Source organism: Polistes dominula, unplaced genomic scaffold, assembly GCF_049000335.1.
Source record: "Polistes dominula isolate Pdom_NZ unplaced genomic scaffold, Pdom_raw_medaka contig_80, whole genome shotgun sequence".
In the NCBI taxonomy this organism is placed as follows: Eukaryota; Metazoa; Arthropoda; class Insecta; order Hymenoptera; family Vespidae; genus Polistes; species Polistes dominula.
In genome coordinates this window covers 126390-152939 of record NW_028301111.1, presented here as the reverse complement: position 1 = coordinate 152939, position 26550 = coordinate 126390, and the positions used below count along the sequence as shown (strand labels likewise).

At 28.0% G+C, this 26550-nt stretch overlaps 2 protein-coding genes and 1 non-coding gene across 7 annotated transcripts in view; 2 read left to right on the top strand and 1 right to left on the bottom strand.

Moving 5' to 3' along the window:
- Positions 1–26550, top strand: part of LOC107072743 (basic helix-loop-helix ARNT-like protein 1) — a 141706-nt gene that overhangs the window by 59894 nt on the left and 55262 nt on the right. The gene's annotated exons all lie outside the window — the stretch shown is intronic.
- On the bottom strand, positions 269–24951 carry LOC149031095 (nose resistant to fluoxetine protein 6-like). The gene is made up of 14 exons (XM_089176742.1): positions 24603–24951; positions 7571–7711; positions 5305–5549; positions 5039–5232; positions 4839–4951; positions 4344–4571; positions 4012–4228; positions 3696–3861; positions 3538–3617; positions 3344–3439; positions 2979–3108; positions 2700–2874; positions 2472–2614; positions 269–2381 (listed from the first exon to the last, which is right to left on the bottom strand). The coding sequence occupies exons 1-14, from the start codon at positions 24949–24951 to the stop codon at positions 2256–2258; spliced, it is 2403 nt and encodes an 800-aa protein (XP_089032868.1). The 3' UTR covers positions 269–2255.
- LOC149031096 (5S ribosomal RNA) lies at positions 22991–23109 on the top strand. The gene has a single exon (XR_016178042.1). It is a non-coding gene; the product is annotated as a 5S ribosomal RNA (ribosomal RNA).

The following is a 26550-nucleotide window of genomic DNA, read 5'->3' as shown; positions in this document are numbered from 1 at the left end:
ACAGGCAGAACCACATTTTTTGAAAGGATATTGGCTTTCGAAATGCTTTGAGCCGGTTCATCTTTTTTGCTCTATGATATCTTGTGTTTGACATTGTTATATACAACCCATTTTTCATCTCCAGTTATAATGCGTTTCAAAAATGGATACTTTTTTGTGAAGTTTGAGAAGCGAATCACAGACGTCAACGTGACGACAAAAATTTATCTCCGTGAGAATATGGGGAACCCATATACCGAGCTTCGAGAGATTAAACCCAGGCCTTTCAAGTAGTCATAAACAGTTGAATTTGATAAATTTAACCTCTCATCGATCTCACATGTTGTTATTTGCCGATTTGCATCAACTAATGCCTTTATCGTGTCTTTATCAGTTTCAACCGGCTTTCCAGAACGTGGTGCATTTTTGACGTCAAAATTGGCGAATCGAAATTTTGCAAACCAGTTCTGGAACTGGCGTACTGTCAACACATCTTTTCCATACACATCGATTAATTTCTTTCTGGTTTTTAACAGCATTTTTACCTTTTCTATAGCAAAAATGTAAAATATGACGAAAATGCTGCTTATTGCTCTCCATATTAAAAAAAAGGCACCAACCAAAAACTACTGTCTAGAATTAATTGAACTTTTTCACACACAAGCCTTGCTATATCAGCTCTCAAAACATATAATAATTATGCGGCTTAAGTGTGAGGTTAGGTTCGAAAAAATACAATTAAATCCTCTGTCGGGAAAAAACGAAATTACTTTCTGAACATCCCAATACCTTATTTTTTGTCGAATACCAACGTGATTATTTATGTTTATTCTTTTACCCTACTATCGCTCCTACCTACAAACAGGTATAGTATCAAAATTATTGTATATGTGTCTACGCTTCTTGGTATGCAGTCGCACATAAACACACACATTTACAACCAGGAGCGATAACTACGAAGCAGCGCGTAAAGAGGAGACCCAGAATAGGAAAAACTGTATAGCTGTATTCTGTCTCATTCTCTCGCAGGTTTAATCCTATGTGTTCGTCTCTTTTTTTCCTTTTTTTATTTACTATTGTTGCCGTTTCTTTGCTCGGTTTCACAGCTCCGTAACATCACAGCCGTTTCATTTTTTTTCCAGATCAACCCTATTCTAAAGAAATTTTCACTTCAGAAAGAATATTTTTTTTTTGGGGACAAGAAAAGCTTACTAATATAAATATGTTGCATTCTAAATTTAATATTTTCTAAATAAAAATGAAATAACTCAAGTGATAATTATCCACGCGCACAAGATTAAAAATTCTTGGTCGAACAGATGGTTATTTATGATTACTGTGCTACGTTAGCTGAACAGTAATACAGGTGCTAGATAGGATTTATTTAAATGTAAGAGAGAAACGACACTTATTACATATGACATTGATTATTCTTTGTCTTCTATTTGTGTTTATTTACTTATGAATCTTGTAATGTTTTACAAAAACGTCATTCGTGCTTCAGGTGAGCACTCTACTTTTTTTAAGTGGTAAGGCGACGGGAAGAGAAGATACTATGAAATGTTCAATGATAAACATTCCACAATTAGAAAAAGATGTATCTATTTAATTATATTTAAACTCACTACAAGTATGTAACATTATTTATTTACATAATTATAGTATGTATATTACAATATTCATAACGAATGATCTAAATCTTTAAAGATCTATCCACGTATTTTGTTTAGGATAGAACACAGAAAAATAATAAATTAATAGAAACGTGGTTTTTATTTGTCTATTTTAATATTTGTAAGTATTGTTTCATAAGATATTCAAAATTTTTAGTTTAATGTGACGTCAAATATTTTCGCAGTAGAACAATTAAACCAAGAGTAACATTAAATCAGAAGTATATATGAAACCAATCAAAATCATTTTAAATAATTCACATAGAAGACAGATTATCTCTATATGAAGTTTTTATGTTACATATTCGTTAAGGCAAATTTTAGTAAGCTAAGCAAAAGATAAACAAGATTTATTTTCAGTATTTAAAGCAAAAATTATCGTATATTAGTTAAATAAAAATATTTATTACACTAAATGATAATTAAGTATCAAATACTGAACACACATTTAATAGCTAACATAAACTTATCAACTTATATAACAATCTTACTAACTAAAATATAAGGAATGGATTAAAATAAGTTATGTATTACACTAATAATTGTAATTTCTTCCTGATCTTGCAATGTGAAAATACTATCGAAAAAGTGAAAAAAAACAAATCATTTTCCCTTGTTCGAATAATTACTCCACTCCCTCAACAAGAAAACGTACGGCATTTCAAACATCAATGAAACGATGTAAGAACATATGTATGTTACTATAACGATTCCTAAACCAGTAATTGCCTATAAAAGAAAACAAAACAATATAATGATATTTCATTAAAATTCATATTAATCTATCAAAATGATGAAACAAGAAAAAATAATACATACGTTTGCTAGATTATCAAAATGGACGGTACTTTTACTTAAAAAGTTAAAAGAAAGTATAAGAAATGGATTTAAAAGATATGCTGAGTAGCTCAATCTGCTCAACGGAATCCAACATTTCCAGCATAGAATACTTTTAACTATACCTAAAATATAAAATGATTTAATTAATAACGATTACAAAGTAATAATATCCAAATAAAAAGAATCGAATTATATTATTATTTATACCTCCATTATTTGTAGAACATGCTATAATTATCCATGAAATACCAATTGACCATACTGTTCGGTTAAGAGCAGTATAAACAGCAGCAGTTAAACCTGATATTCTGTTCGGATATAATCCAAACATTGCCAATATATTGCACAGACTGCCGAGTAACCAAAATAATAATATCGTTTTCTAAAATCAATTATTCATATTAGAGTAAACAATAATATCATCGATAAGTATATTTAATGATAAAAAATTGTTGAAGAAAGAGACGATTAGTATAATTCGCTTACCTTTTTCAAATGTAATGTATTATTTAATTTAAAAACAATATAAGCAGTGATCGCACCAACAAAATAAGGTCCTATTCTAGTCAATGGTGAATAGTACACCATTATTACAAGACGGAATCCTTTGTCCAATCTATAAATCAATAAAACGCTTATTTATTTGATGAAATAACACTTTCATTACAGCGTATTTTGAAAAGAATATGATTCTATTAAAATTTGCTTTTGCATATTAATTGCAGAATAGTACAATTAATTCATCGGCTAGTTGTATATACGAGTTATTACACAGTCAACTAATATTTAAGTCGCTAATAATGTAAGTGTTCAATTTTTTTATATGTATAATCATTAATATTGATATCTACGCTGGTTCCCAATCATAAATGTATGATACAACTCCAGTAACGATTATCGATGAGGTAAACATCAGACTCATCAAACCGGCTGCTACTGTGAAGTACCTGAAATAAAATTTGGTTTATTAATGTTATTAAGATTGTCTGAGGTTTTATATTTTTTTTATACACAAATATGTTAATTACAAAGTAAAGATATTTACATTGAAGATAAAAATAACAGGAAAATTAAAATCATGTAGTATTGCGTGTCGATTGCCAAGTACCAGCTCCAATTCATACACTGGAGAGATTAATATTCATAAGAAATGTTATACCTAATATAATAAATTTTTACTTAAATTATTAAAATTTTTCATACCATATCCTCTACACTAAAGAAATTTTGAATATAAAGAAGATTTCTCCACCAATTTTTTTCACAAGTTTGGAAGTTCCGTTCCGTTATAGGAAAAAGGGAAGTGTTTCTGTTTCGCATCATATTTATTTGCAGTAATCCGATTATAGCCATGAATGTAGGTGTCAATCTACAACATCAAAAGCAGCGATAAATAAATGAGATGTATTTTAAATTGTTATATTTCAAATTTAGGCTAATAATATACTTGTGATTTTCGGAATTAGATGTAAATATAATTTAATACACTAAAATGTAGCATTAACAAGAATTGTCTTACCTTATAAATCTTTTCAGAAGAGCGAGAAAATATAATTGGATAATTTTTAAATAATTATACGGTTCACTACGTATACTCTTGCCCATGTCTCTCTTTAAATGCAAGTAAGTGACCAGAAAAGCACCAAAACATAAAAATGTATCAACTGCAAGGCCCCCATTGAATATCAATTGTTGGATGAAATTCTCCGAACTTCTTAGAAAATATGGTTTATTGTCTTTGAATAAACATAAAAGATTAAAAATAAAATAATGAAGATAATCGTATTAAATTTAAATGAAATCTTTTATATTAATATAAATCAAATTCAATCATATTCATTAGTAATTTACCGTAAAAATCCCTCGAATAAAGAAATATATGTATAATGATAATCCATATCATTGTAAGAGATCTTAATCCGTGTATAACCGGAACATTTGTATCCTCAGAATTTGTTTTAAATATTATTTTAGTGTTTGAATATACGGAAAAAGCCAAGAAAAATTTCCAAATAAAACTTTGGTATTTGAATTTTTTTATTTCATCCTTGTTATCATCGTTTAGAGTTTGTGGATCTTCTAAAAACATTAACATTAAGATATTAAATAATTACCTGTTTATCTAAAAGAATAAACTATTATAACCCTTTTGTTACTAGTTACCAATACACATATCTTATTCATGCAAAGATTTCGTATGAAATACCAAAAAATATTAGCGTTGTTCCTCATCCTTCAGTAGAGTACGTACAAAGGATTTTTTATAGAATAATATTTACGTTATAATATCTTATAACAAAAGGGTTAAAAATTATTAAATAAATTTACTTATACTTAGAGACTTACCATTTTTAGGTTCCTGAACGTATTGTTTATCTTTTTTTAAACTTTCTTGGTGTATCAGAATATCATAGATCGTTCCTATTATCATAAATAGAATTGTATTTGCGACTATTACACTAAAAAGAGAAGTAATATAAAAAATATAAGTATATTGTATATTTTATGAGGGAGTTTTGTAAAATATAAAAGAATTGTTTACATACGCCATTATAATAAATCTTCCACTTGACAACCATTCATAGTCATCGATTAGATCTCTGACTTCAACCAATGAAAAGTGGGCTAAATATAGTTCGTCTTGAAGAATAGTCCCATCTTTTAAGGAGATTTCTAATAGAGTAAAAAGTTGATCCTTCGAACATGATGCTGGCAAACACATACCTAATACTATTAAGTCCTATAAAAGAAAATAAAAAGATTTGATTGAATTTCTAAAATCACTTATATTTAATTTTTAATAGAATCTTACTTCGTTATCTACTACAATGTGATATTGCATAGTGCTATTATGTCGAATATTAGCGACAAAATATTTCACTTCGAAAGGTGGAAATTCATCTTCGATGGGACGATATTTCGAATTATTTTGTAGTACTTCTTTCGATAAACTTAAGGGATTTCTATTTTCGACATCTTCGCACTGGTCTTTACTACCGAACCAATAATTATTTCCATAAATGAATCCAGATGTGGGTCTGCCGCTTGCGTCGATTACTTGACAAAACAAAAATAAAATACAAAAATCATCCTTTTGTTTATCAAATTTAATTTTGATTTGCCGGTTAGGATGATAAAACCAGTAAAGTGGTCGCAAATAAACTCAATTTTAAATGAATTCTTTTTTTTATATAGAGTTGTATAAAATTATGAAAACTTTGTTTACTTTCTATTTCGTATTTTTTTTTTTAGAAAATTTCATCTTAGTACGCGCAAGCAGTTTTGCAAAAAACATAGTTGAAATTTTATACAAAAGCAAAAAATTTTCTTCCTAAAGTTGTTTATATTGTTAATATTAATTCTTAAAATGTTTTTAGTATAGTGATTCACTGACATTATATAAATGTTAACTATAAAAAATTGTTTATTTATCTTGTTTAGCTAGCTACAATCGATGGTAGAATTCTTACAATTTCTGCTGCTTAAAATTTATAATAACCAAACATATACTCATATATACAGTGGCGGCAGTATACTTACGTACACTGTACATTTTAACTTTTAAACTTTCTTATGTTTCTTTCATACTTATCTATCTGATTATATGTTTTATTCCTAAGAAGTTTCGATCGTTAAGTATCTAACAACAAAAGCGTTTTTATGAATTCCAAAAAATAAAGCAGTTTTTAAACATTGTACTCTGATGTATAGATTTCGTAGCGGACAACTACTTACGTACATAGAGATATGTCGTATTTAATGCGCAATTTTGAGAATGTAATCAGCATTCTTTAGTTTTCATCGACAATTTAAATAAGTTAGACGTGATATAAAGTTTTTAGCAATGAGTAAGCTATAAAATATAGCGCTAGAACAACGACGATTAGTGCAACGTCTTCGCAAAAGTGAAAAATCATATCGTCAAATATTTGCAGAACTGGAACTGTCAGTTATGGCGTGTCATTAAGCAATCAAAAATATTGAATATAATGGTACATCGGACAACACTCCTTGTAAGTCAAGACTTCGAAAAAATGATAGAAGAACGGATCAAAAAGTTCATCGTCTCTTTGAAGGTGATAGATTGAAAACTGCAGTCGATATACACAGAGCGATGACTGCAAATTTACATACTAAAATAAGTGTAAGGACTGTTCAACGACGACTGAATGAATTTCCATTAAATGGGCGTGTTACCAGTAGAAAAACATTCATACCAGAAAAGAATTGCAGGGCCTGGATTTCCTTCGAAAAAGAGCATATTTATTGGACACTCGAATAATGGTCCAAAGTTATACTTACGGACGTATCCAAGTTTATTTAATTAGGTTCTGACGAGAAAGTGTATGTTAGACGTCGGAGAAGTGAAGAATATAAGAAATATTGTTTAAGACCTACTGTAAAAGGTGGCGGTGATTCGGTATTGGTACGGGGTGCAATGATTATAAACGGTACGGGCCCTATTCACCACGTCGAAGGTATTATGGACAAATTTATTTATCTAAATATTGTAAAGAATCAGTTAGTACCATTTGCTGAGGAGTATATGCCGCATGATTGGATTTATCAAGCGAATAATGATCAGAAAAACACTGTACGTGTTGTAAAATCTCTTTTAAGTGTAATAAAATATTAGTTTAATGAAGTTGCTAGCTATCAAATACTAATCATATTAATTTAATTTAAATTAATTTAATTTGAAAATATCTATAAAAATATAAATATTTCCGTACGTACGCATGTATGTGTCCGCAAGAAATTTTACTTAGGAATAGAAAATATTAAAAATTATCTAAATATGAACAATTAAGAATCCTTTGTTTTTTCATTTAATAATGTACGCTAGGGTCTTATAAAAATTTAAATTTGTTTTTTTATATCTCTTGAATGAACATATATACAACGATTTCAATACGATCTTGGTAGGTTAACGTAAATATATGGCCGTTATTGTACATTGTTGTTTGAATAAAATATTCATTCGAAATATATTGTTTATAATGAAATGAATAATTATTTTCTTCAATAATATTTCAAATCTCTAGTAATAGAAATTATATTTCATAACTTTCACGTACCTCTTAAGCTCCATAATATACGCTTATCAATGGCTTGTCGAAATTCAGTGAGTTCCTTGCCACATTTAGTTGAATTTAATAGTTCTGCGTTTGCTAGCATCCCATAAACTGGCAACGTACTCCATTCTTTTGTTCTATTTGCTGAACAATCATTTAAAAACAGAATAAATACTGTAAAATACTGGATCAATTGAAACCCTGAACGTGCCATTTTTACTGTGTAATTGTCTTCTAGTTACTTTTATAATAATACTAAACGAACATAAAATCTTGAAGTATATCCGTTAAAAATTTATCACAAGATCTAAATTGAAGTATAACATCTTTTCAAATGCTGAAAAACAAAATGCGTAGCTTCTTATAGCTCATCCCCTCCTTGAATCTGTCCTTTCATAAATTCATTCCCATCTACTATCACCATAACTTTCAAAATTACCATAAATTCTTTTACTACAACGCGCTCTCGAACCAATCCATTAATATGAAGGACGCAGTTTTCGTATGTCGGTCGCTGCGACTGTTTTTCTATTGACAACTAACCAAAACAGATAATAATGGTAAATAAAATAAAAATATGAATTTTAAAAAAATTTTTTTAAAGTAATTTAATTTTTATGTTACATATCACAATAAATTCCATGTAAAATTAATCGGTAAAACAGCAATAAAGATGTTATAATAAAAAAATACAGAGAGCTTATATTTACGCCTTTCGAGTATATTGATGGATTTGTGAGAGTTTATATATACGCCTTTCGAGTATATTGATGGATTTGTGAGAGCGTGTACGTAATATTATAGGACAAATACTTTTATGTATTAGGCATTATTAATTATACCTCATAATGATGCGATGACCTCATAATTATGTGAAATTCTTTAAATGTAATTTATATTTAATTATTTTTTTTTAATAGATTTTTTTTGTATTTTTTTTTCAAATTTACTTTAATATTTAGAAAATCGAAAACATTATTAATTTGGTAATTTATAAAACTAATATACTTCATTTAATATTTATAGTAATATTTAAATTAGATTATACTCTTATTATTTAAACTTTTATCAATTATATTTAATATCTTTATTTTTATATTTTATCGATATTTTTACAAAAATAATGTATTGGCATGAATGATAAAATATTTTAAAGTTAGTTTTACTTTTTTACGTCAAAGATCATATATATATATATATATTATATCTATATATTATATATATATATATAAAACTTTTTATTAGAATTCTCATGTCTTTTTATTCTTCTAACTTTCTATCGCTCCTACTTAGAAACAGGTATAGTATCGAAATTATTGTATATGTGTCTACGCTTCGTAGTATGCAGTCGTACACAAACACACACATATACTACTAGGAGCGATAACTACGAAGCAGCGCGTAAAGAGGAGACCCAGAATAGGAAAAACTGTATAGCTGTATTCTGTCTCATTCTCTCGCAGGCTTAATCCTATATGTTCGTCTTTTTTTCTCTTCTTACTGAGCATCATGGCTTTCATGTGTACTGATTTCTATCTCTGAATATCTTTTGAACGCTTAATTTAATCGTCAAAACATAAGACACCATTTTTATGGAGCAGTTAATTTCCTACACAAATTTGTATCGCGCATTTTTTAATAGTCATTTATTGTCGAGTTATAAAATTCATAAACAAAAATGCAATTTGTCTTCAAATAATCAAACATAAATCTTCAATATCATTCAAATGATGAAGTTTACGGAAAAAATCTAAGATACCTTTTTTGTAGAGCAATAAATTTCCTACAAAATTCTTCCACAACATTTTTCTGTACAATCAATTAATAATGAGGTATGAATTTTAATTTATTGGACTGAAAAAAAAAATAAAAAACTGCGATGCGGAGGATCTTCCTCTTAAAATTAAGAGCTCATATTTGGTGAGAATTGTTTTAAGGTGTCTAGCAACCCATTTTTCCGTGGCACTTGTAAAAAAAAATATAATTGATTTTTTTGACCCACCCTAATGTACATATATTATGGTATATTATTGAAACAGTAGTTTCAAAATTTATTAGAAAACCAACAACGTGATATTAAATGTTTATATTTAAAGATAATATATATAACATATTATATATATATATATATTATATTAGTTTATATTATATTATATTATATTATATTATATAATATTATATTATATTATATTATATTATATTATATTATATTATATTATATAATATTATATTATATTATATTATATTATATTATATTATATTATATTATATTATATTATATATATATATATATATATATATATATATATATATATATATATATATATATATATATATATATATATATATATATATATATATATATAACACTACACAAAATAATACAACAAAATAATACTACAATTAGAATGGGATACATAAAATAATACTACTCGTAAAAATATAAAAAGCAAGAGTTAGGTCATATCATATGTAAATCTAAAAAAAAAAAAACGTATAGCGTGAATATATTAAAATAATTAAATTGTAATACATCGTAATCTATTAAAAATTTACAGTACTTAGAGACCTATTTAACCTCTAAATAATAATTCCTTAAATTAGCAGGGAAATATGCCAGTGCGGGTAATATGTCACTTTGCTATATCTCCTATAATTATAAGTAGATATCGATAGGAGCAAGATTGAGGTGTTTATTATGTACAGCTGACTACACTGCGTAAATACTACAGTATACCGACGTAGTTTTCAGTTGCTTTCTAGACACAGTTGGATTAACTTGATGAGAATCTTAAATTTTCTGTAACTTTAATGTTTATTTTCTATCATATTTTCTACGTTTTTCTTCAAACAAGTTTTTGTATATTGTGTAGAATTAATAATATTTCATAACACCACTGATTTTAAAACATAATAAGTAAGATTTTTTTTCTTTTTTTTTTTTATTTTAACATTTTTTTTTGTGTATTTGGGGCTAAATGCCACAAAATGAGTTGGGGTAATATGCCAGTGGTGATTTTTGTCCTGTGTGCTACATAAGTTTTGATAGTAAGAAAGGACCGAAATGTGATTGGGTGCAATGTGGCAAATGTGAAGAAAGGATGTACGAAACTTGTTGTAAAAGTTAAACGTGTCCTATATGTAAATCATAAAATTTGTCAAATTTATTATTGTTATCTCATTTTTTTTGAAACTATTTATTATAATTATTAATGTAGTTAATCGAAATTATATTTGTTATACTGTAAAAGTATTAAATTACGAGTTATTTGTGATATTTATATGAAATTAAGTTCTTTTCTGAGTAAGTGGCATATTATCCCTACATGTGGGGAATATGCTACTTTCAACACGCACTAATTTATTCTTATTAATAAATAAATAAATAAATAAATAAATATTTAGACAAATGTTATTGAGCATATAATAATAAATAAAGGCAGTGTTTATTAAATCCACGTATTTAAGTTTCATTAAATTTATTTATGTACTTTTTAGATTGACTTTTTCCTTAGCTGTGGCACATTCCCCCGACTTACCTTATATACATATTGTATTCATGAATTTATGTCTATAAATATGCATGTCTCGATAAATCTTATTTTTAATCGACGAGAAGAGAAATAAAAGTTGATGTAAAGATCGAGTCTGTTTATCGTGAAGATATAATTGTCAAACAGAAGACAAATTATAATATGGTAGTGTCGATTATTTTATTCCCCTTAAAAATGATAATATAGGATTAATAATCGTAGTGTAGCTTTTGTTGAATATTCTTCGTCTTTAATACATTTTCGTATATCTGCAAATCTTGTCAGATTTCTAAAGAACTTCAGAAGTTGTAAATCTAACGTAACGATATTGTCCTAATTCGCTTTTGCAACATACATTCATTTATGTCAATCCAAATCTTTTCGTATTATTCAAAACAATTAGATTTAATCTCCAATTTATTCCATAATTTTAAGCTGACAATAAAAATGAATTTATATCTTAATTTATGTAAAAGAAAAAATAAGCCATAAATAAAAAAAACAAAACGTGTATAAACGCAAACTCGTATTTGATACATCGTTAAATCGAATCTCATCGAATTAATTTCTTTTGATTTTTTTAATTTATTTCCAACTTTAGTAGTTATGTTTTATTTATTACCTATATTTCTATAATAAAATAATATGTTATATATGAGATTCCCGCGTAGTCCATTACGTAAACACCATAAGCTGAGAGAGTTATAAGATTCAATGCTTCTTTTAGAATTTCTTTTTTTTTCAGATGTTTTTTTAGACGAGACTATTTAGACTAGATTGAAGATTTATTCATACTTTACCGAACGGCAGTCGATTAATCGATTCTTTGCTGCTCAGCGCTTAACACTTTAACGATCGGTGGATTTGTAAGATTCTATGCCTTTGCCCCCTACCGTTCAACCGCAGATCTTTCCAAATACTGGCTCGTTTCAGATCGTGATCAAGTCTAATATATAAAAAAATCGATCAATCAACTACTGGTTTGATTGCGAACAACCGGATTGTTAAGAGTTGAACAACAACAAGACGATTAATCGACTCCTAGTCGGTAAATTTCTAAAGGAATTAATTATAATGGGAAATACTTGGTTTTTTTTTAACATTAATATGCATATCTCATATAAATAGAAAGTTTTAAATTTGCATGAGTTTCAAAATTAGAATAAATTATATTTACGTACCTTAGGACAGGGTATATTTCCATAGATAAACTTCTTACGATTTTGGTGTCTATTTTTAAAATACAGTAGAGCCTGTTGTTCTGCGGAGGATAGGGACTGAATAAAAAAAATCATACAAAAGAATATTCGGAAATTTTATAAATACTTACATATAATAAACAACTTTGTACGATATATTAAATAAAATTTTTTTATGCGGCGGAGAGGGACCGCATAAAAAAAGTCACACTTAGAAAATACATCAATTATTTAGGAAATATAGCAGAAAATGCTTAACAACAAATTAAATAAGTAAATGAGACTTGGAAATATTTTAAAAACACTTTATTTCTCATTGTATACATGCAGAAATTTTCAAAATATATTATAAATAATTCACTGCTACTTGTAATCCAAAACGCGCATTTTCTTGTGACGAATTGGTTTCATATCGCTTTCGTCACTTGAAGATACGATTTCAATTGATTTTGGCACCAGAAAGTCAGTGATCAATTTTTTGGTCAGTTGCTTGTACACGTTACGATAGCAAGAAATGCATGATCTTAGCTTTTTTTGGAATTTCAAGCTTTTTTAAGAATTAGTATCGATTTTAAGAAAATGCGTTCCCAATTTTTTAGAAATCCGGATTCCTGCATATAATTTATCGGCTGTAATAGATTCCGGTTCTTCTTGTCTGACTTCATAATCTATCAAATTATTGATAATGTCACTATCATTGACAGTTTCGTCCTCAATCATTTCGTCAAGATCATTTTCGCCGAAAGTATCAAAGCCCTCTCCGCTGATCTTACCATATGTGCGAGTGCAGTAATTTCAGATAATAACGTGGACGCGTTTTCGGTTACATTTCGATTAATTACACATTCAGGCCAGATCGCTTTCCAGCACGAATTTAATGTGTGTTGTTTTATTTGACCAACTGCTGCAGTAATATAGTTTATGCAGTTTAAAATTGAGAATTTTTTCCAAACTTCAGTCAGGCCTAATTCATCGTTCTCTAATTTTTTCAGAATGTAGCTAAAAGTTAATTTGAGATAATGTTTCTTAAAATTTGCGATTATGCCCTGATCCAGTGATTGTATAAAGTTCCATTATCGTCAAGGAGTCCACGTAGTCAGGGTTTGTCCGAGCATGTATATGTACACTGATAGGAAACATTAAACTGGTGCCAACGCCACTGAGATTCATATACCGCACAGAAAGAATCGCACAAAAAAATTGCATAAAAAAAGATCGCACAAAACAAATCGCACCAAAAAAAAAAGTCGCATAAAAAAGGACCGCAGAAAAACAGGCTCTACTGTATGTTATAATATATTATAGTATATTATATATATAAGTTATAAATTATTTTCCACACATATATATGTGAAATTTATTATAATATAAAACATAAATTATTTTATATATAAAATTTAATAATATATATTTATTAAAACAAAGATAGGTTATTATTTTTCCAAAATTGTGTAAAGATTTGATTCGCGACGATTATAAATATAATACGAAATTTATAATAATAATATATGAATATATATATAACAGAATAATGGTGTAACGAAATATTGAGTAGAGCGATGAAAAGGGGAAAGGGGGAAGAGGGGGATAACTTTCAAAGTTTCCTCTCTTCATTTTATTTTTCACATATGCTACGATATATAATTTACGTATGATGTTATAAGATGCTATTCTTCTATATAGGATAATTCTTGTAACGGGGACGGGTAATAACTTTTTTTAAGTAACGATAGAAAAAAATCATAAAGGAAGAAGTTATATGGCACAACAAATGTCAACTTTCTATGATCTTACTTTTTTTGAAAATGTATCGATGCACCCGCTAAATGCAGTTGCACTTTTTTTAAATAGAACTCTAGATTTTTTTATACCATTTCATTTCTTTCTTTATTCTGCGTTAAAAAGTATTAAGTGAAGTTCATTGAAATGTCAATAGTTTACAAAATATTTGAAGTTTTATATTAGTAATGTATTTAATTACATTGATTTGAATTGATATTGGAACAATACATTGTTATACGCTCTTTTAAATCATCGACTGATATAAAAGGACGTGAATACACATCCATATCGTTATTTGATAGGACACACTTTACATGTGGGGAATGATATTAGAGGAATGCGTTTTTGTCAATTTTTTCTTAGACAGGTACAACGAAGGGAAAATTTTGCAGAAAGAATTTTATGGACAGATGAATGCACTTTTACGAATAATGGAATGTTCAATAGACGCAATGAACATACATGGTCTAAAGGAGCGTATAACAATGTATTGTTCCAATATCAATTAAAAAATGTAATGAAAAATGTAAAAAAAAACATGTGTGCAGAACACACGTGTTAGAAGTGAAACCTTCAAAAATCTAAGTATCGAGAGAATGAGATGAATGCACAGTTTCAATAGTAAGATAATTGTAGGATTTATTTATTATAATATTATTACCATTTATAATAAAGATCACCGGTATGGTCTCTGGGTGAAATAGCTGATAAATAGTACACTTTTCCCAATTAAAACAATAAAAATGGAATGCTAAATGCGATAGCTATAGATGGAAACAAAAATGGTAGAATGTTTGTCGGTGGAAAGATATCCTATCTTAACCTAAGTAAATATAATATATCTTTTTTTGAAACTCAGGTAGATAAATTTTTTTTCATTTACACTTTTCACACTTTCTGTGAATGTGAGATATCTTTATTATGGGTTAACACACACAAGTATTTCTTTTTGTGTTGCAACTAATATCTGAAGATGCTGCAAAAGAAAGGAATAATTCTGGTCGTATTTGTTTCGTTTCATCGGGTTTTGAATTACAACGATTTTAATATCTATTTATTATTTCCGTTGTTTTATTTTATAATATTAAAAATTTTTTTAAAAATTTATTTTCTATATTTTTTTTCTATATTTGTAAAATAAGTTATATATTATTGTATTTTTATTGGAAATATAAAGTAAATAAGATTTATTTTCTTTTGTCACGTGTCTAGTTTCTTCTATTTAAAAACTTTTCTATTTTATTGAAAAATTAGTATAAATTTCCTAAATACGCAAACATTATAATTAAAAAACATGTCTTTGGATATTTATAAGAAAAATATTCTACAATATTGTCTAATTCTTTTTCTCTGATGTATCTGATAATCATTTCTTTTTTTTTGTAAAATATTGCAGACAATACAATTATTATATTCTATATATTTCATAATTATTAATTAAAATATTTGCGAAATAATAAATTTAATATTGATTTTTCAATAAAATAGAAACATTTTTAAATAGAAAAAATATATACCTTCTAGACTCGCAGGGACTTACACACTTATACAACTTACAAAGACAGACTTCACACCTTCTTTCTTTATTTCGACCGTCAGTTCGTTTGTACCTTATTCTTTTGTCGCATACCTACGTTCTTATCTCTGCTTATTTTTCTACCCTTCTATAGATCCTACCTACAAACATTTTGAGTATCGTAATAATATGTGTCCACTCTTCGTTGTATGGAGACGCACACAAACACACATATATACAACCATGAGCGATAACTACGAAGCATAGCATAAAGAGGAGACCGAGAATAGGAAAAACTGTATAGCTATATTCCGTCTCATTCTCTCGCAGGCTCAATCCTATATGTTTGTCTCTCTTTCTCTCGTTATTTAGTATAGCAGCCGTTTCATAGCTCCGTTTCCTGACCGACCGCGTTTATTTACTTTTCAGATCACTCCTATTCTAAAGTAGTTTTTACTTCAAAAAGCGCATTAGAAAATGTTTACAATGCAATGGAGGAACATTATTTGAACACTTATTGTAATGAAATACATTGCTGATATAAAACTTTAAATATCTCGTAAACTATTGACATTTCGATGACCTCCACTTAATACTTTTTAACGCAGAATAAAAAAAGGAATCGAATAGTGTAAAAAAATAATATAAAGTTTTATTTAAAAAGAAAGTGCAACTGCATCTAGCGGGTGTATCGATACATTTTCAAAAACAGTAAGGTCATAGAAAGTTGACATTTATTGTGCCATATAACTTTTTCCTTTATGATTTCTGTCTATTGTTACTTAAAAATAAGTTATTACCAGTCCCCGTTACAAGAATTACCCTCCATATATATATATATATCATATACACATATGTAGTTACATACATATACATAGATACATATAAGAAACGTTGACGATGATTACGTAAGATGATATTATCGTTGTCTCTGGCGTGTTACCGTCCGGTCGTTACATCTTTCATCGGTCGACATTAAAGTATCGGAATCTTCGATGAGATTTCCTATCGTTTTTTCTTCTCCTTTCTTCAATAACTATTAAGTAAGTATCATCTATTCATATATGAATATAGGATTCTTCGATAACATGGTAGCTTTGTTATAAAACGTTGATTTAATATGATTCTAAACTATTTAATGCAGTACAATTATTATTTAATAATAATTTCTGAGAATTCAAAAAAGGCATAAAACAACATTAATTTTTAATATATATATATACTAAAATTAAATTCAAAGACAAAAATCAGTACACATGAAAGTTTGATGATAAATATCTTTTGAACGTTTAATTTAATCGCTAAAATATAAGACACCATTTTTATAGAGCAGTTAATTTCCTACACAAATTTGTATTGTGCACTTTTTAATAGTCATTTATTGTCGAGTTATAAAATTCATAAACAAAAATGAAATATGTTTAAAAATCATCAAATTTAAATCTTCAATATCATTCAAATGGTGAGGTTTACGGAAAAAATATAAGATACCTTTTTTTTAGAGCATTAAATTTCCTACAAAATTCTTCCACAACATTTTTCTGTACAATCAATTAATAATGAGGCATGAATTTTAATCTATTGGACTGAAAAAAAATAAAAAACTGCGATGCGGAGGATCTTCCTCTTAAAATTAAGAGCTCATATTTGGTAAGAATTGTTTTAAGGTGTCTAGCAACCCATTTTTCTGTGGCACTTGTAAAAAAAATAATAATTGATTTTTTTGACCCACCCTAATGTACATATATTATGGTATATTATTGAAACAGTAGTTTCAAAATTTATTAGAAAACCCACAACGTGACGTTGAATGTTTATATTTAAAGATAATATATATATTTATTATATAACACTACACAAAATAATACTACAATTAGAATGGAATACATAAAATAATAATACTCGTAAAAATATAAAAAGCAGCAGTTAGGTTATGTCATATGTAAATCCAAAAAAAAGACGTATAACGTGAATATATCAAAATAATTAAATTGTAATACATCGCTATTTATTAAAGATTTACAGTACTTGGAGACCTATTTAACCTCTAAATAATAATTCCATAAATTAGCAATAAAAAATAAAAATAATCTCGATAACAACTATCCTATATTCTAAGTTGAAAAAAATTATAAAAAATAAACAAAATTTCATTAAGATCGGTTCAGTAGTTTCAAAGTTCATTGAAAACCAACAACGTGACACTGAATTTTTATACATAAAGATAGTGTGTACATATGTTTGTGTGTATGTATTGGGTTAGGTTGGTTGATAAATAATGTTTGAACCTAATAATTTATATTTCAATTTATGAGTCATTTATATTTTGAAGATAGCTCAAGTACTCTTATCAATATTGTTTCTTGTTAACTTTACAATTAGTAAAATGTACTATCAACGAGTTACAGTTAGTACAATCAAAAAATTGACTTACACAAAATGTAACTCAACGAGTACGTAGTTAGTTATAATAAAAAAAAATTATTTTAAGGAAAAAAAATAATAATGTATTTAGATAACTTTCAAACTAAATAGTTCATATAGAAAATTACATATTGTATAATATTTCTATTCTTTATTTGAAAACATTTCGATATATTATATAACATTTGATATTTTATAAATAGATAATTATTTTAATTTACAATCTGTTGAATAAGTAAATGGGTACATTTTTTTTTTGGTTATACATAATATTTTATTACAATTAATACGTATTTATGCATACGACTTATACGTATAATACTTTTTTTATTATTATTATTTTATTTCATATATAAATACATTACGAATGAATGTATTTCAATGAAATTATATATTTTATGAATTTGTTAATTATTGTGTTTTTTTTCTGAAAAGGAATCTTTAATATTTTATATCAAAATAAATAACAATGGAATGTTTAAAAATTCCTGATATTAGCTAAATGTAATATATATATATATATATTATTACTAGGATGTGGCTTTGATATAAAATGTTGATTTAATATAATTCTAAACGATTTAGTAAATTATAACAACACACAAAATAATACCACAATTAGAATCGGATAGATAAAGTAATAATATATTAAAAAATAGAGAAAGTAAGGTTATGTTGTATAGAAACTTAAAAAAAAAAACCACGTATGACGTGAATATATCAAAATAATTGAGTTGAAATACAATGCTATCTGTTGAATATTTACAAAACCTAAAAGACATAGATAACCTCTAAATAATAAATCATTTAATTTGCCAGAAAAAAATAAAAATAATCCTGATAAATACTATCCTATGTACTACGTTGTAAAAAAACACATAGAATAAAAAAAAAATTTCTTAAGACTGATTTAGTAGTTTCAAAATTTACTAGAAAACCAACAACGTGACATTGAATGTTTATATTTAAATATATATTTCAAAGTAGAATAAAAATCGTAATACATTTTTTCTTCTAAAATTTATTTTTCATATATGATAAAAAATTTCTTCCACAACATTTTTCTGTACAATCAATTAATGATGAAGTATGAATTTTATTCTATTGGACTGAGAAAAAAATAAAAAACTGCGATGCGGAGGATCTTCCTATTAAAATGAAGAGCTCATATTTGGTGAGAATTTTTTTAAGGTGTCTAGCAACCCATTTTTCCGTGGCACTTGAAAAAGAAAAAATAAGTCATTTTTTTGACCCACCCTAATATATATTTGTTTATTTATAAGTATATGTTTGATATTATTTGATTTTATTGATAAGGAAGAATTGATAATAATTTCGATAAAATACATTTTTGTAATAAATCAATATAAAGGTTTTGTGCCAGGTCAATATCGTGATAGTTGAAAGAATCGATAAGGATATAATAAAAAAGAAAAAAAAATTGAATTATTAGAAACAAGCTTTTCGATCTTATCGAAAGTTAAAAAGAAAGGAGGTAAATTTCTTTTCTACGCAACGTCAAAGTGTGTTGCATTGCTCTAGGAAAAATGTCAGTCCAAGGTCAGCCACTTATCTACCAACCGATAGAAAGCGCAAGTGGTTCCGTGTATCGTGATGTAACTCTAGCGATTAGCGTAATTCTGTTTATTCATAGATACGAGACCATGCACGCGACCATTGTTAGCATCATACTACTAATACACGAGAGCTTCTATCATCGAATTATAGTATTATATATACTGGGTGGACCATATAAATTGGAACACACACTTAAAATATTTCATTAACTTTTCAATTATATTCAACAAATTTTTATAGAGAAATTTGTTACATTAATGCTGGTATCCAATGATAAAAAGAATTTTTCTTCAATGTTGATCTTGTTTTTTTTTTACGAGATTTCAATGTAAATATTTGTTTTCTTTTTAAAAGTACTCTATATTTATATATACAGGTATCCCTCCAACAACACGGTTTCTCCTAACATGGTTTCGCAATTACACGATTTACAATTTGCGGCAATCCCTCTAACAACACGGTTTCTCCTAACACTGGAAACTTGATGGAAATGGTATCCGAAACTGTAAATCAAATTGATCCTGAGGACACTAGGCACTGATGAAAATTGTGCAATTAATAAATTAACATTACAAAAATTAAAAGAAATCCTAAGTTTAATCCTCGGTTGATTAAACTTAGCAGTGACTACGAAGAAATTTATTAAATTAAAGTTGCGTTATATATATATATATATATATATATATATATATATATATATATCGAGATATTGAAGGGTTTGCGTTTCAATGCAATTAAAAATATACGTAAGGGATACTAACGAGTTAAACTCTGCTTCAATGTATCTAAAGGTTTAAATTTGCAGTTTCTATTAAAATAGTGGCAATTATTAAGTGAATAATATGCGTTTTCTAACCACGAATGGAGTTAGGCCATTGTCAAAATTAATAACTAAATTCATTATAAAATTTGAAGGAGTCCAAGTCCATTCAACATAGTTTAAGATGCTTCAAATTGAAAAAAACAATACTCAATTTATTTTACATATATTTAAAACACTTTAGAAAAAAAATTTACGCGATTCAAAACATTTTTTAACTACATAACGTACAACATTACAAACATAACCTACAAGTCAATTTACTACTTATCTACATTTTGTGTATGTGAAAGGGATTTGAAGAAATCATGATATTCCGTTGATATATATCGTAATAGGTTAATTATGCCCTTGAATTTTATTGTTGAAATTTGTCTGATATTTTCATACAGTGATGTCAATACAATATTTTCCAACTTTCTTTGTCTACTCTGACGTGGTAATAAATTCAGGACTTTAAAATTTTCATTCTCATTCATCGATGTCTTATAGAAAATTTGATACGGTTCATTACTGACGAAACAAAATTTCTCAACAAAATTAAAAAATACTCTATTATTATATTTTCACCAATTTTTTTGTATTTTGATTTTTATTTACAAGAAAAAAATCTTCCACATTTCTTACTTAAACTATACAATAATTAGTGAACGGTATTAAAGTCCGATGAGTATGACTGGGAATAAAAAATTGTAATACAATCTATTTAATAGGTCTATTTAAAAATAAGTTTTACAAATGCGATTGAGCTTGAGTTGTCTGTTGTCTTGCTAAAAACTTCAGATTATTAATAATACTCATGTTTTCGATCCTTCCAATTTGATTTTTTTAATATGTTAAAGATTTATATTTACAGTGTTATTAATTATTTCAAATTTCCAATTTTACTTAATGTTACGTTAAAAATCATTATATGTTATGTTAAAAATCATTATTAATACCTTCAAATTTTGCAATACCATATATTAATTTACCATTTTTTCTTTTATTAGAAATTTAATAAATAATTAATATAAATAATCTATGTCTAAAAAGATTAATAAATGACCTATTGTTGAAAACAATATCTCCAGGGATTGCTTTATAAATAATCGAATTATGAAGAAAGAATTGTGGTTAGTCTGTATATTTTTGAGAGTTTCATTATATTAAATATTTATTATATAAAATACATAATATATAAAATACATTGAGCCAATTAGCTGCATAGTCCTCATTGAAAACTGTGTACCAAAAATATTTTGCCGAATCAACGCGATGATAAGTATACTCGTCAAACGTAAAATATTTCTTTAGCTGTAATAATATTGAATTGAGTTTTAATCGAATGAATATTTTATTTTTTCACAAAAATAATTTTTTTGTTTATTATTAGCATATATTTATTGACTTGATTTAAGCATATAATTTATGAGATCAATCAATTAGAAAAATGTAATCGAAAAAAAATTTGTCTTCCACTCGCTTTTATTTCGGGCGAATGCTCTGTATCCTTCTGAGCTACCTAAGAACAACTTTTGGACCAAATTATTCAAACTGTTTTATCAAGAAAGTCATCGACAATATTGATATTGTATCAAACAAATTCCTTTGTTTCTTTCCAGAAATATACACACTCCGCATAGTATCTATTCTATTGCAAGTGCGTGATTTTTCAAGGATGATTGAACATTAAGGAAGAAGTAACAACGTAACTTAGCAATACTGTCAAGAGACTGTCTAGATAAAACATATTGAACAATTCGGGCTTCGGTTGTTTAGACTGGGACTCGAACCCAGGACCTTTCGCTTGCCGAGCGAGCGCTCTACCATCTGAGCTATGAAGACACATGTAATTTTAATTCATAATAATGTATATATAATATGATGTATCTAATTATCCTATAAATCCGTACGGTTTGAGCTGTATTTTTGTACTTTTAATTAGTACCTAAGAATAGAACATACTTATGTATGTTCATAGTTCATCTATCCATAAGAAAAAAATATCAAATTATTATATCGTATAAATCATAGTGGGTCCATTATGTTCTTGAATTTTGCCGTTGTAATTTTTCTGATATTTTCATACAGTGGTCCCACAATACATATATTGTGTTGTGGAAAAATATCTTCGATTGATTTAGCAAGTTCTAATATCTCACCAATTTCATTTTGTAACGATTAACGCACGTTATCTATTTCAACTGAAGAAGGTCATATCTTCTTCCAACATGCATTTAACGCTGATGTTTTCAGTTCACAACAGCGTGAGACACTTTAGTTTTTAGGCCATGGAAATGAAAATAAATACTTTCCGTAATACAGTATCTTTTAGACGGTAAGCCTCACCGCGGCTGTAGAAATACAGTGTTGTTAAAAGGTTTTTTGAAAGAAAACCGTTTTATAGGATGCCGTGTTGTAGAAGAATTCCACAATTTATGAATCGTGTTATAGCAAAGCCGTGCTATAAGATACCGTTTTGTATGAGAGCTACATGTACCTAGTAACCTCAAAATTAATATTTTTCTTTTTTTTATAATTGAAGTTAAGGAGTGCAGGATAAGTGTATTTAGTATATGGTTAGTTAACGTTAACGGCCATACCGTGATGAAAACACAAGTTCTCGTCCGATCACTTAAGTTAAGCATCACTGGGCACGGTTAGTACTTGGATGGGTGACCGCTTGGGAACACCGTGTGCTGTTAACACCTTTTTTTCTTTTTTTATTCTATTTTTCTTATTAATAAAATATCTTATTAATGAATGGTAAAAAAATCATCATCAAGATCAAATTTAATTTATTATTTTTTGATAATATTTTCTTTTTCTCTTCTCTGTGCTTACATTATGGTTTATTTACAAACTCTTTTGTAAATAATTCGAAATAAGAACTGTACGATTATTTATTGCTCGTATGTTTCTGCCAATTTTTTTCATTTTTCTTATCAATTTGTTTATTTATTCAAAAAAATTATTTCTTATTTCATTATATCTAATGCAGAAACTTTTGAGAATATTTACAAACTCATTGTTTATAAAAAATTAATTAATAAACTTCAATTTCACAATATTTTATTTCAAATTGATTGGTGTACGAATACTTGCTACACCCACTGTATAAATATATGTATATTTGAATTGTTATATTCTTGATATAAAAGAAATTGATGAATCAATAATATCTATGAAAAATGATTGATTTGTATAGATTTGTCGTTTCAACAAGATGAATATTATTTCGTAATAATAATAAGAAGAAGAAATAGAAGAATAAAAATAAGAAAAGAATAAGAAGAATAATAATAATGAGAAAAGTAAAGGAAAGGGAAGAAAATTTTTTTAACGAGTATAAAAATATTGTAGAAAAGCGAATGGATCAGCAGCAGCAGCAGCAGCAGCTGAATATAATAGTGCCAGCAGTAACAACTAGCATTGTTCGTAGAAAAGTGGTTAGAGGCGATAAGTATGACGCCCGAGACAGTTAGATCAGTTCGCCTATCGATAATGTTCCATGTTCAGCACGGACCTGTCGTTGTGATCGGTAGAACGATCGGTTATGTGTTTATTCATGCTACGTTCCCCTTGCATATATCAGTGTCACTTTCGTAGATTGTTCTTTGATATGTGATTAATTTATACATACAGAGTGTCCCACATAAATGTATTCATGATTTTTCAAGAACTTGCGATAACTTAACAACAACATAAATTAATAAATACATTATTTGAGCCATTTATTATGAAAATGGCCTAACTTCATTTTCCAATAAAATCGAGTTAGCTACCGTAATAGTTATATTTTTACATGATCTTTTCATTCTGAGGTAATTTTTTAATAATATATATATATAAAATCATGAAGCTTTTGTAAGAAGAAAATTTTCTGATTAATGGAGTGATGAAAAAGCTTGTTCTAAAAGTGGCCTAACTCCATTCTTGACAAGAAAATGCATATTATTCACTTAATAATCGCCACTATTTTAAAAGGAACTATAAATTTAACACCTTAAGATACATATAAATACTATGACTCGTTAGTATCTTGTACGTATATTTTTATTAGGTCATTAAGTATGAAATGTCTGATTTGAAATCGAAAGTTTAGTTTATTATATCTCGGGCAATAAATAATATAATTATTCGAAATATGCACCTAAACTAGCAATACAACGTTGCCATTTTAACGATAGCTTATTAATACCGCTAGCGAAAAAATCTGGAGAGCAGCTGGAGATAAAATCGCGAAAGGCATTTTCCACCGCATGTCGAGAATTAAATATTTTTCCTTGCAAAAAATTGTCTAAAGCTCGGAAAAAATGGTAATTGGTTGGCGTAAGATCTGGCGAGTACGGTGGGAGACAAAGTGTTTCCAGGTCTAGTTCCTGTAGTTTAAGTAACGTCGATCTTGCAACCTGTGGTCGAGCGATGTCCTGCAGGAGGATTGGTCTGTCCCTGTTGACTAATCTCGGCTGCTTAATTTGCAGCTGCCTCATCATTTCTTCTAACTGTTCACAGTAGAGGTCCGCCGTTATTGATTGCCCAGCTCTCATAAAACTATAGTGTATAACACCCGCGCTGGATCACCAAACAGACACCATTAGTTTTTTTTGATGTATACTCGGCTTTGGGATGTGTTTTGGCGCTTCATCCTTGTCTAACCATTGTGCTGAACGCTTGTGATTATTAAAAAGTATCCACTTTTCATCGCACGTGACTATCTGGTGCAAAAATTGATCGCCTTTTAGTCTTAATACTAAAGAATAGCAAGCCTCGAAGCGGTTCCGTTGCTGACGCATGCTCAAGCCATGCGGAACAAACCTATCCAGTTCCTTTACTTTTCCGAGTGCTTTCAGATGACTTATTATTGTTGGGATGGTAACTTCAAACCTTGCTGCTAGTCTAGGGGTCATTTCAGAGGGATCTGCTTCCACTACAGCTTTCAGTTGGTCGTCATCCGCCTTGCTCTTAGGCCACCTGCGTGGTTCATTTTGAAGATCAAAATCTCCAGATCGGAATTTTTTGAACCGTCGAAATACTCTACGTTCGTTAGCCACATCCTTGCTGAACACTTCGTTAACATTTCGGCTTTCCTTCACTGCATTAGTTCCACGACGGAACTCATATTCCAAAATTACTCGCATTTGTGTCTTATCCATGGCTTACATTATTAAACCCCCAAACGACAATACGATAGACTATTTAAAACAAATGAGTGCATCTGAAAGCCAGATGGCGTACCTTCTTAATGCAAAATAGGGATCCTGTAGGAGGGATGCGCCATTCATATTCACCTCATGTGCCATTGGCTGAAAATTTTGGGGGACCGCTTGAATTTATAATAATTTTTTCGTGTAACCTATTCTATTGTAATATAAATTTTTAATTATCATTAAATATAGTTCATTTTTTTCTGTATTTGATGCAATTCATTAGTTTTTAATTATTTCAATGTTTGAATCATTTGCGCACAAAATCAAGTTCCGGGTCCCCCAACAATGTACATGGCGCATCCCTTCTATAGGATCCCTAATGCAAAAAAAAAAATAAAGGACAATTGAAGTAAAATATCGGAGATATCTAGTATCAAATTTGAGGCTTTAGGTAATCAAATATTTCATACTTAATGGACTAATAATTGCATTTAGGCGCAAACCTTTCAATATCTCGACTAGAACATAAGTGAAGTTAGGCCATTTTCAAAATAAACGGCTCATTTAATAATTTCTTTTTTACATTATAAATGTAAATTTATAATGTAGTTATTATTTACTTTGGTAATATCGTTTAAATACTAATACTAATTTATAACTTTAAATCGTAATTTAAAAAAATTTATGTATTGTAATTAAAATCCGTAGTTACAATTCGTATTGTAATCAACACAAATACTCGTAATTGTAATGAATGTCAGAAACTTTGAGTAAGAGTTGTATTAGTAGAAATATGTTCTAGGAATTGTCGAACATTACCAATTAAAAATAAATTTGTTAATAATATTTTATCATCCTTACGTTTCATCGAAATTTGTTCGTTTTGCTTCGATAGGTTAAACTCTTAAGGTTATTTAATGATCATGGTTTATTAGTTTATGTAATTCGTTTTAACAGGGAATATTATATTGTAAGATTAAAAATATAGGGTGCCGAAAA

Bases quoted from the DNA above. Each gene is read 5' to 3' on its own strand.
- LOC149031095 (XM_089176742.1), bottom strand. From the start codon at position 24,951: ATGAGAGCTGGGCAATCAATAACGGCGGACCTCTACTGTGAACAGTTA. The intron at 3,618-3,695 runs GTATGAAAAATT...TAATCTCTCCAG, and splicing joins TCTTTAGTGTAGAGGATATG to TGTATGAATTGGAGCTGGTA. The intron at 2,382-2,471 runs GTATGTATTATT...TTTCTTTTATAG, and splicing joins ATTTTGATAATCTAGCAAAC to GCAATTACTGGTTTAGGAAT.